General features: G+C 49.2%; 1 protein-coding gene across 1 annotated transcript in view; it reads right to left on the reverse strand.

The window, feature by feature from the left end:
- Positions 1-12502, reverse strand: part of FAM179B (family with sequence similarity 179, member B) — a gene marked incomplete at both ends in the record, with an annotated part of 28047 nt that overhangs the window by 2034 nt on the left and 13511 nt on the right. Inside the window, 11 exons of the mRNA XM_010142429.1 lie at positions 105-294; positions 922-1037; positions 1317-1443; positions 5036-5271; positions 5668-5773; positions 6338-6491; positions 7618-7786; positions 8292-8461; positions 8808-8897; positions 10773-10873; positions 11914-12146. Coding sequence (XP_010140731.1) covers positions 105-294; positions 922-1037; positions 1317-1443; positions 5036-5271; positions 5668-5773; positions 6338-6491; positions 7618-7786; positions 8292-8461; positions 8808-8897; positions 10773-10873; positions 11914-12146 — 1692 coding nt within the window. The remainder of the gene's footprint in view (positions 1-104; positions 295-921; positions 1038-1316; positions 1444-5035; positions 5272-5667; positions 5774-6337; positions 6492-7617; positions 7787-8291; positions 8462-8807; positions 8898-10772; positions 10874-11913; positions 12147-12502) is intronic.

Here is a 12502-nt window from a genome sequence, read left to right on the forward strand (position 1 = left end):
TGTTAAGCAGCCATGCCTGCTGAGAAAGGGAGCCAAGATTTTATCAGCAAACCTTGTGACACCACTTTAAAGAGCTATGAAGTAAAATGTTCTCCTACAGTTACCTTGACAATGTTTGCAACGACAAAGCCTTGATTGTTCTCTGTATCTGATAGCAGCTGCTTAATGCCATTTATCCGATCACGGAAGTCTTTGGCGTTCAATAACCCTGTAATGTCCTTCACGTACTCATCACTCTCCAGTGCATTACGAGGAGCTGCTTTTCTTGGGACTTCCCGGGCGTCCGCAGCCTCCCTGTTGGAGAGGACAGAGTTACTCAGTGAACACTCAAGCAGGCTGACACCGAAGTCTTTAATCCCAGACCTTCTCTTTCCATCTAAGTGCAAATGTCAGAAGTAAACACAGAATCTTCTGATGAAGGACCTTCACTTTAAAGATGGCGAGTTTTTAAAAAGTCACCCAATAGTAACTGTTGTTCCTGAAGTCACAACGTCGGTTCACCCCAAATGCGCGTACACTGGTCACTCCAGAGACAAGGCTGGGCTCGGCAGGGGCCCTAGGCCGGGTCCAGTTCCTGTGCCTGAACTCAAGCCTTTGGGGGAGAATGGAACAAGCACCTTTTTTCACTTTCAAATTCAAACCCATCAGCTCTGCGAGAACAACGGGCAGCACCAAGTGCCCCTGTGCAGCAGCAAGCAGGGGATTTGGAACTGTGGTTTGGGACAGCAGAGAGCGTGTTGACAGACAGGCTCTCTTCAGCCTGGAGGCAGCCACAGCGCCCGGGAGCTGTACTCCTGGACATGGGGGTTTGCCTTGGTTTACATTTGGGGTTTTTTTCCCAGTTCCTGGAACACCTTTCCTGTGGTGAGGCTGTTATCCTCGAGGTCAGGTGCTACAGGGTACAACACTGAAGGTCGTTACCTGTCCACAACGCTGAGAGCATCTCTGGAAGTAGATGACCTCGAATGTCCAACACCACTTGTATGGGAACGTCTTCCTTTCGCTGAGGGTGTATCTAACGGCATCTCCCCCAAACCCTGCACAGATTACAACCATTAATTGACCTGGCTGATGCAGTTCCGCGCTGCTGGCGGCCCGGTAAAGGCAGGTCTGACAGCCACACAGAGTATGACCGCAAAGCACATCTCACCCTGCCTATCTGCCAGGAGCTGACGAGTGGCACCCTGCCCTGCTGCGGTCCCGCAATGCCTCGTCTTGCCCTGAACACTCTCCCCTGCTCCCCACAGGTTCACTGCCCACACCTAACAGTCCATGTTTATACCTCCCAGCAGTTCAACGGGAGATTTTCCACATACCTTCTCCTGTAGGTTGCTGACAGATTCCTTAATGTAGGGCAGATCCTTGGTTGGCACGTACTTTTCCAGGGTTTTATCGAAATCGGGATGTGCCATCATGCTGAAGAGCATCTTCCGACCATAATACCTGCAGGCAGCAGACCACGACGTACACAGCCGTGACCACAGATCTGCTTTGTAACTCTGCAGGTAGTTACAGGTGTGTAACTCCAAAACAAAAAGTGAGGAGGGTTGTTCTGGGTAACCAGACACCCTTCTCATCCTCCCACAAAGAAACTGGGCCCATCAATGATCTTAAGGGACTTTTCCAACCTCAGCAATTCTGTGATCCACCCCCCCGTCCCTGCAGAGGAACACGCAGAGGTTTCGGCCCCTGGAACGTGCTCCTCTCAGCCATCACCCTCACTAACCTTGTCTGCTGTGAAGTATCCTGCGCAAACCTGGCTATGGCAGGGAAAATCCGATCAGCCACCGCTTTAGTTCCAGACAGGATCCGCTCTGGCCCCATACGGTCCACAATGTCCGCGAGGTGCTGGGCCGTGCACCTTCTCACCGCCACGTGCAGGTGGCTGCAGAAAACACAGCTGCTTAGTGAAAACCCGCCACGGGAGCTCCCCGCACAGCAGCACCCCTGCGCTCTACCAAACACGGCATGCCTCATCTCTAGAGTCAGCCACCACCAGCACACTGCTGGTAGGCAAACACTTATTCTGGCTGAACAGAGAACACCTTGTGGAGCACAGACAAATAACTTCATTTAAAAGGAGAATCCATTTGATTAAATTGCATTTCATTCACTTAAAATCCCAAACTATGAGAACACAAATGAAAAAAAGAAAAATTACATTCATTTAAAGTCAGTTTCAACCTCTAACTGCACCTTTCAGATTAATAAAACTAGTCATTCTCTGCTGTTTAGAATTTTATTTCCTAAAAATAGCTGTAAAATATTTTAGAGAGCACTTTACTTCGGGTTCTTTCCATCAACTTCATGAAAAACAAGTCCCCATGCTCAGAAACACACCCTGTGTATTTTATACCAATTTAAAATTAAACACCGCATTATTCTCCTGACTTCTAGGAAGCTCACAGCAATCTGTTCTCTACAAAACAGGGCCATTAAACACCTGGAGCAAAGCTGGAATCCATCGCCCAGCTCCTGCACCAAACTAACCATACGGATATATCCCACCGGAGCTGCTGATCCCATGTTTTCAGAGCACACAGTTCCACAAATTCAGACTCTTCCAATTCTACTCTCATCTTCGGATTAAAAACCTGACTTTGAGGGCAGTTCCACTGCACAGTAAGACGGTTGTGTGGCTCATCGTTCACAGGGAAAACCAGGTTTAAAGGAGGGAGCTATGGAAAAGGATTCACTTGGGGAACACACTGGAGGCTCCCCGCTTAGCAGGTGGACGTGAACACCCAGCGTCCTTCCTGAACGTTCCCCTTTCACCAGCACTTTCCCTTCTCTGGTTCCGTGGCCTCGCTGGAGGAAGCTACCACTAGATGATCCCGCATGGAGCAGCTTCGCTTTGCACAAAGGCAGCGGTCGGGGCGGGTTCAGAAGGCAAAGCGCAGCAGCTTGGAGGGCAGCCCCAGTCACAGAACCTCTCTGGCAGCGCAGCAGCTCCACACCCAGCCCCCGGTGCGTGCCGATGGCAAAGCGAGAACTGTGAGGCCGACAGAGCTCACTGCGAGGGAGCCCTGCTCGCCGTGGTGCCCACTGCTCACACAAAATGGCTGGAAATCTTTTTGTATGCACATAAGGCGTTAGAATTAAACACAATTCCTACAGATAAACCCCATGGGTTTTAAATTTCTGAAATGCAATCACTGTCAGATCTCACCTGGGAATCACCGAGTGCCTGCTCACAGAGGTGGGTTTATAGCCACGATACCGTTAGAGCAGCACCTCACAAAAGCAAACCAAAACGCTTTCCATTACTCCTGTTGGTAAAGTCAGACCAGCTCTGCAGCTGATGAAGAATCAGTATCTCGCTCTCCCCAGGGCTGCAAGCGCTCATACTGATGATCCCAGCAGGCTGGAAATGTGCTCAGCAGAGAGCAGGCACATTTTAAAAGGTCGTACGAATCGTAGGCTACACCGTAACGGCTAGCTTGAGTACGTCACAGTATCACCATAACCGGTGTCAGCCCAAACTGAAGATACGTGCCATTCCCCTGCCCTGATTCCCGCTCTAAGGTAATTCTCATAGCCATTGGTGGGACAAGGGCCCCATGTCGCTAACACGGCCGGTCTCCTGAAGCCAACAGTCAAAAAGCTGTAATGGACGGTGCTATCTCGGGCACCCCCTGATGTGTTACACGTTAAAAAGACACAGTACTCCATGATTTAGACACTGCTTTGACTGAAGCCTTCTAAGCGGTGACGAAATTAATCGCTGCTTCACGTGCTGTGTTCACGTCCACAGCTCAGGCAGTTTTGCTGCCTCAGATATCTGAAGATGTATCCAAGTTGACAAATTGGAGGGGTCAGACCTTTATAGGTCTAGAAGACCCGTAAGGACAGCTCAGGGTGTTTGAATCCTCCTCTGAACATGGGGAGATGAGACGCAGCCAGCTGTGACCATAAGTATGGCTTGGCCAAGGATTTCTGACAGAACAGCCCGCTTTGCATGGCGTTGGAATTACAGCAGGGTGCTGCTCCTCTGCTCACAGGAACAGCTATTGGGGCCACCAGTCCTGACTCATTCCCAGCCCAAGGCCAGCAGCTGCCCTTCGGTTTAAAGGTCAGCCAACTGCAGTGCGGTTCTCCTCGGCTTTCAGGGGACAGAACCTTCCACATCAACCAGCTTCCCAGGAAACAAACCATTTTGAATCTGGACTAACTCCCATGATGTGGAGCTGTGCAGAAAGTCGAAGGACTGGTTTATAATGTAACATCTGAAATACTCAATGGAAGGGACAGGCCACAAGAAATGCAGCCTATCAGTTGACATCTGAGTGACGACAGGCAGGGAAAGGATTAAGTAGCAGCAGGTAGATATATCTAATGTACTGGGGTGCCTAAGGGCACGGTTAAGTATTGCTGTGGTGGTGCATGGGGAGATAAAAAAAAAAAACCAGCATATTTAACAGGGAGAGTGAACGAAAGGAACTTCTACTGCAGGCCGAGGCGAGCCAGAGATCAAATCAAACCATGCAGCCAGAAACGGAGCTGGTCACATTTGAGGTACTCGACAAAACAAGAGCCACCACCAGTGGAAAGGGGAAGAACACGCAGTCAAGAAGCCGATTAATTAACCAGCTCAGCCCGGGGGAGAACAGGAAGGGAACCGAGAGCTGCAGCTAGAGAAGCGCAAGGCAGAAACCCTCGTAGCGCACCACAGGGACAGGCAGAGTTGACTGCAGAGCAAATGACACAGCAGAAGCTAGTGAGTTCACCAGGCAAAGCAGAACAGCAGCTCCCCGACAGTATGATACTAACAGCAAATGAAATCACCGACGTGTTGCAAAACGACCAGAAAACACACCAGAATCAACAGCCATTCACAATCAACGGTCAGAAGCAAACGGGGGGGCCTCATTCTACTTTTATCCAAACTGATGCTGCCTGGGCAGAAGGTTAGCAGAGCTGACTTGCTTTACTTTCAAAGTACTGCCTACTGTACTGTGCTATTTTCTAAAGTCTCTATGTGATAAATTTAATCTATTCACAAGTAATTTCGTTATAAAGTCTTTGTAAGAATTACCTTTGCCCTCCATTTATAAGAGAACAAAGTGCACGTGCTGGAGTCACATTATTAACCATAGCCTTCAGTGCTTTGTCTACCTCTTCCCTTATAAATGTGTTGGATTCACCAGCTTTGTGCAAAAGGACTTTTACTGTATTATCTAGTTCTTGATCCATGCTCTTTTTCAGGTGGGTGAACAAATCCCCTAAACAGACCACAGCAGCTCGAGAAACACCTGAGCGTAAATTCTTGACCTGCACACAGGAAAAACCCAAACAAACAATGAATAATGTTTATAAAATAAACTGTAAAATAAATAAAGCTTAACATTTCCCTTTGTAAATTTTAAGTAACATTAAAAGCAGCTGAGACATACATTTCTGATCGATTCACGAGGTGTGAGAATTAAAATACATGTTAAAACGTTAACAAGTTACAGTCTGAATTGTTTCAGTCCCTTAGCAAATCAGACCGAGGGCTGGGATCTGCAGCATGAGCTGCTTTGCCGAACGGCAGACCCGTCCCTCTGAGGCTGTCCGAGAGGAGGACTCCCCCCAGGTGAACATGCCACTCCCCTTGGTGCATGGGGGAGCTATAATCATCATACACACGCCTATAGCCGGTGAAATATTCTGGTAGGGAAGTTTAACCTCTTGAGCCACAGCCAAGCTCGTTTCGTGCAGCTTTGCACTCAGGACAGTCGCATGGTAGGCAGACAAACACCTAACAGAGTTCAGACCTTCGATTTTCTTCTCCCTATGTAAAAAAAAAAAAAAAATGAAACACAAAACGTGTGGACATTTCCATAAAAATACTGGAATGCAGAATTCTGAGAAACCTGATAGCAAACAAATTAGATGGTGCAATAAAGCAGCGACAGCTAAGGTAGGAAGTGCTTCCAGGGCGAGCCTCTCTCTTGGTGTGGTAGCAGCACTACCTGGGCACACCCCTCTCTCCATCCTCTCCTGGCTCTGCCCACAGCTTGCACCAGCGGCAGCCGAAGGATCAGTTCCCTCCCCCATGCTGAAAGCCTCGTGTTTCACAGATGATAGCAAGAGGGTACCAGCGGGGGCCTCTCCAGGACAGGGCTTCAGCTCAACCGTCTCTCCAGGCCTCCGAAAGCTCCGCTACAAAGCCTCAGTCTACAGCAGCTACAGTCCAATCAGATTTGGAGTGAAAACCCCTTTTTCTCGTACATCGCTCACAATCCTTCGCACTGTTTTCAATGTTACATCCGTTTTGCAGGGTTTCTTTGCATGACTACTCAAAAGAAACGCCTTGTACCTCACGTTCCGGTTGTAGGCAGACGTTCACACCTACCAGTCCTCATCAGCTAAAAGCGCCAGGGCTTCTGTCAGCGCTGTTTCTGGGTTTGGAAAGGGCTGCAGTTCTGACGGGTCCAATATTTCTGGGCTATGGGTGACTGACGGGGTCTGGTCTTTATAGCGTCCTTGAGACCCAAGAGACATTTCATCTGCAAAGTCGTGAAGCGTAAGAAAAAATTAGTGTAATCTGCAGAAACCAATCCACTCAGAGGAGGGAAATAGGACCACTTGGATGTTTAGGCTGCTGCTGCTGCTAAGGGTTTCTAAACAGACAGTTACATCCTCCATCATTCAGCATTTCGTTCACATGAACAAATTATTTTTGCGAACTACCACCACCACTTTCCAAAGTCGCAAACCCAAATGTTGTGGGTTGTGTAATGTCAGAACAGAGGCACAATGTGCTAAAACACAACAGAGTAAACCTCAAAGAGACACCTGCAAAGGTCTGAAGACCTCTGGCGACCATCAGTAAGAGCTCCTGCTCTGAAAAGACTCCTACTGCATATTTTAAAGGCATCGCAGTGACAAGATGTACCCAGAAACATTCGTCCTGGAGACAGAAGGGAGTCGATTTGCCATTAATACATGACATCACGCCGCTGAGCGGGTAAAAAACTCTCACGTTTCAGACACGTTCCACACAGACGGAAAGTGTTTCAGGGGAGCAGCGATGAATCCAAACCCCCACAGCTCCCATCTTCCCCAGCCCCTCGGGACTGCCCTTGCACAAACAAATCACATGAAACCCGACGGTGGAACTGTACCCCTCCACTGTCCAGTGGTGTAACAGCCTCTGGCTCGCCGCAGCAGCTTACCGGCATCCAGCAGGGCCGAACACCTTGTCTGCTTCAGGCTGGACGTCCTTCGTAACGACGGCTTCAGGACCACGTTTTCTAATGACACAGACACATTTCTTGTCGATGTTAAGATATCCCCCCAGAGACTGAACTCTAGAAAATAGAAGGAAATGTCCCAAGTATGACAACAACGAATCACAAAGAAGGAAAACACAAGGATTTTCCACCCTAACTGGTCTTTTGAAACTTAACTACAGCCCTTCTAGTATTTCCCATCAGCACTTTGCTCTCCACCACTGGCATTATCAGACTGACAACAAATGGCTGAAGACTAAACTGGAGGGTAAAAGAAATTCTAGTAATCCCTCCTGTCACACTAAACATCGTGATTTTGGTAACTAGCGCAGGACTTTGCATTCCGTCCCAGCCGCATTTCGCAGTGTAATATTCATCTGAGACAAACACTCAGCCTCACTTTCTGCTGTTGCTTCCTCTGGCTCATTCAGTCTTTTCCTTTCCCAAGGGTTTTCTTCTTTCCCACCGAGGTCTTTGGCTTCCTCCTGTTCTTTATGATTGCGTTCTTTCTCCTCTTTCTTCTTCCTCCTCATCTTATCCCGGGCAGATTTTGACAAGACAACTTTTATCTGCAAAAAAATTAATACACCCATTATGATAGGCAAGGTAACAAATGGACAAGTTACCCATAACCTGTTACCCAGCCTCTGCTACTGTCTAAGGTACACATGGAACATTACTATTTGCACCACTATTCTGCAGAGCCAAAGGAAACTATTCACATAAATATTAAATCCAGTCCTGAATTATGTCCATTGCAAAACCACAACGGGATCAAACCCAGCCAGCTCCTCCTTCCACGTCTCCACGTGCTGTGGCAGTCAGGGAAGAGGACATTTTCCGGCCCTCCTCACAGAGGCTTCGGAGGCAGGCGCATGGGAAGCTTCCGACACAGCAATTTGCCATGAAAAAAACCACCCAGGAGGAGCAAAAAGAAAAGCAGGGAGAAGCAGCTGGATGCCTGTGGGCTGTTTTAATCAAACCCTCATTTACTATAACAAGAGGCCATATCGAGCTGTGCTGACACATGTAAAAATGGGAAGTGAGACAGAAGAAAAGGCCCTAAGTTCTTACCTCTCTTTCATTCTCCCGGGTGCAGTGAGAAGCACTGCTCTGCTGGGCGCTGCCCCCCCGGATCCCTGCCGAGGGCTCAGGCTCCTCCTCGACAGCTCGGTCCTCTCCATTCGCTACCAGTGCTGTGGACTGGCTGCACGTTTGTGCAGAAGGAGGGCTCCCAACACCCCCTGAAAGGCAGATCACGTTGTGCCCTCACCAAAAGATCCACTTTATTCAGCAGAACTGGGTTCATTATACCAGCTGTGCCAACTTCCACCCAACGCCTAGTTAATGACACCATTGGCGCCAATTTCCACCCAAAGTTCTTCCACTTCATTCCGAGCAGGATGGACGCACGTACCCGTGTTCACAGGGGCCAGAGCCAAGAGCTAGCCCTCATCCCCTGCTGCAGATCATTCACAATTTAAAATGTTCTACGGAACCTGTTTTTTCTTTTCCCGCTCTATAAAAGTACATTTTGCCTCATTGTAATACCACGATGAGATAGAGGAGATAATTTTGGGTTTGTAATACCTTTACCAACAATCACAACGGCATCTTCAGACAGGACCCCTGTTGAGATGAAATCCGGATCGGTCATCTCTGGAAAACTAGATGCTGACTCTGCAAGACCTTCAAATAAAACACAGTGTAGCTCATGTAGTTCACACCTTGATCCATGTTTTACTCCTCTGCACACCCACACCTGACTTTACCACATCCATGAGTCAGTGTATTTTCAGGTTACTGAATTTAACAGGATTTACTGATTATTTATATCCTCAAAACCATGGAAAGCGTAGAGCAAACAAGATTTCTGCCGAAGGTCGTATCAATATATAACAACCTGTTCTACCAAAGGCTACACGCAGCCTCAGGTTTTGCCACAAATGAGAGTTCAGATGAACAGCCAACTCACAAACCTTTGGAAAGCTCAAAATCTCTTTGGTGTTCCATATTTTGACTCTTAAAAATAGGCCGTGATGCTTCTCCTTGCTTCTCATCCTCATAATCTCCGCACCCGTTGCCACAGTTCAGTCGTTGGCCAACTACACTAACGTTCCAAGGCCCCTTGTCTTCAAATGCTGGTTGTGCAAAAGGAAAAAAACCCAACATGAAAAAACCTCAGAAAGAGCTTTTCCTGTCTATTGCCAGGTTCTCAAACAGTTCCATTTCCAGAGACCTCCGACTGGTTTTGTGGATGCAGGATGAGCACTTTCACCAACAGAATTTTGAGCACTTCAACAAGGATGCTCAGGCTCTGCTCATGCTCCACACCCAAAGGCTTCCATCCACAGCAAAACCCCAGCTGGAAGTCTAACTCAAAGCTCCAGAACTTATTTTTTAGTTTAAAGTCTTTCAAATATGAACAACTGAACGCTAAGTAATTCAGCAGCACCCTCTGGCCTCTGAACCTGTCGGGGAAAAATGAGCTACAGGCCTGACAGCAGGCAGACAGGTTTCCGAGGTGCTGGCTGTTAAAAGCTGCACAAACTTGTATGTTACAGAAAGAATTTGGGAAGTTAGAAATGTCTGAGAGCTGCCACTCTGTTATAACAATGCTGAGAGAAGCTGATAAAATTCATCTCAGAAAAACAGCCAAAGCAATCTGAGGGGCTGGAGCGTGTCCAGAGAAGGGCAGCGGAGCTGGAGCAGGGTCTGGAGCACAATGTGCTGAGGAGCAGCTGAGGGACCTGGGGGGGATGAGCCGGGAGCCAAGGAGGCTCCGGGGAGACCTTCTGGCTCTGACAACTCCCTGACAGGAGGGTGCAGCGAGGGGGTCCGTCTCTTCTCCCCAGGACAAAGTGACAGGACGAGAGGACCGGGCCTCCAGCTGCCCCAGGGGAGGTTGAGGTGGTCCCTGAGGAGCCGTTTCTGTCCCGTTGGGGTTGTGCAGGCGTGTCCCAGGCTGCCCAGGGCAGTGGTGGAGTCCCCATCCCTGGAGGGGTTTCCCAGCCGTGTGGAGGTGCTGCTGCGGGACAGGGGTCAGTGGGGACCTGGCAGGGTTGGGGGAACAGGGGGGACTCGAGGAGCTGAAAGGTGTTTTTCAACCCAGACAATTCTAAACGATCGTTCTGTGCCCATCACAGAGCTTGTTACAGAACTTCACTGAAAGCGTGAAGTAGAACGGCATCACTTACCTTCAATGTCCTACCATGAATTTAACTGCTTGCAACATTCTGACCCTCCCTACTCCTATCCAGCTGGTGCCCAGTGAATTTCCACACACTCCTGCACTGAAGTTTGAGGTGCACACGCTCACAGCTGGCATCTGCACTAACCCATTTTACCCTTTACAGAAAGGCCGAGACCCTGGAGCTCCTCCTCGCCCGTGGTACCACCCTGTAACCTCGGTTTGACCGAACAGCATCTATCAGTTCCCTGGTTCTGAGAGCTGAGGGGACATGAGCTCACTGAACACGGAAGAACAGAGACATGGAGTGCTCAGTCTGTCCCACCACTTCGAGCGAGGCGTGTATGGAAAAGCACCCGCAATACCTGTGCTGGAGTTATGCTCTGCCACGCTGGGCTCTCGGTGTCTTGCTGACGATACTCTCCCAGGCTGGGATTTGCTGCCGCGTAGTGGAAAGGTGTCTGACCTGTGAAAAGAGAAACCACATTGCACAGGAACAATTCTACACGCCCGTCAGAGCCAGCTAAATGACGCTTTGCAGCAGAGACAACCAGAGAGTTCCGTTCCTTCTCCCCAATACACTTGGTGGGCAAGTATTTCCAGAACATCCCCACGGATGTTCTCACCGAGAAGGAAAAGACTTCAGTAGAAATTGTTTGATGAGAAGGACCACCATGAGCTCTGAGACTGCACAGTGTGAGACCCCCTGTCCTCAACCCCCTTCCCTCGGTGTCAACCCCTCCCTTCCTGCTCTGGTGACACGGCTGTGTGCCAGTTAGATAAAGGTGCATTTAGTTCGCACAAAGAGAGCAGGTATCTCCCCATCAGAGCTACGAACAGCTTTATCACGGGCCCCGAGAGCAGAAAAGGAGATTCTCTACTGCAAAATTGGCAAAATTCCTCAAAACCTTTTTTATTTCAAGAAAAAATAGACAGTTTATACCGCTCATAACCAACTGGGCCATTGCCCTGTACAATGCGAGGAGCATGTGCTCAGTCAGTCACTTTAAACTAACAGCAGTCTCTCAGTAAGAAAAGGGAAACCCTTCACGATTCGCAGTAACAACAAACATCTCCTTAGTCTTCCTCTTATCCAAAACCCCAGCCCATTCCTTCTTCAGTTTCCAGGCTGTAACAGCAAACCTCATCCTTCCTCCTACCTCCTCCTCCTCCTTACCCATTTGTTCAGGCTATGCTTCACATACCTCCTATGGCAGGCTACAGCTGGAATAAAATGTTTACTGGTACCCTGTTCCTACGGCTGCCCCAGGGAACACTGTCAGGCTAAAAGCCAGCACAAACTACAGTAACACAATTAGCCAGCTATTGTACAGAGCAGGGTGTTCTTAGATAGGAAAATAATCACGTATAAAACCAAGCTTTTCAGCAAAGTGACCTCATGCACAAGAAACACCACCGATTTCACCCCCTGTAGCATTTAACCAGCACCAGCAGAGACTGGGCCTGAGAACCTCTGAGCAGCGTTAAGGCATGAGTCCCACTCACGTTATTCTCCCTCTCTGGGGGACTGTGGACAGGGTCGAGGTCAGAGACTCCTGGCTGTAAACCCCGCTCTCGCTGCAGGAGCCGGCGCTTGGGGAGGACGCCTGGGAGGGGGACTCCCCGGACAGGTCAAGCTTAAGAGCCGAATCGGGACTTTCCAGATCTGAAATGTTGCCGCTCAGCTTTGCCCTCTTCTTGGCTGCACTGTTCCGTAGAGATCTCAGAGAATTCTGCATCTGAACAGGGTTGGAAAGAAAACAGCAGGGTTTACTCACTGCACAGGAAAAGGGTTTGTTCAGGGAAAGACAGGATGTCTGAGTGCTCTGGTGCTGGCAGTTCAGCGCACAGCCCTCCGCCGGGCACCCTGGCGAACCCCTTCCAGCGGTGATGCCATATTCTAACGGTCCCTTTCACTGTCTCACTTCGCAGGAATAATTATCCCACAAGTGAATGCAAATTCACAGCGGTGCAGTAGCCTGGCTTCGTTCTGCAGAGCGCAGGAACCGGTTCCTGCACAAACCCACCAGCTGCTCTGCTCTTCCCTTACAGACTGTGGGAAGTGTTTGACGGCTGCTCATCCGCACGACCGGCA

The sequence above is a fragment of the Buceros rhinoceros genome, unplaced genomic scaffold, assembly GCF_000710305.1.
Source record: "Buceros rhinoceros silvestris isolate BGI_N320 unplaced genomic scaffold, ASM71030v1 scaffold21570, whole genome shotgun sequence".
NCBI lineage: Eukaryota > Metazoa > Chordata > Aves > Bucerotiformes > Bucerotidae > Buceros > Buceros rhinoceros.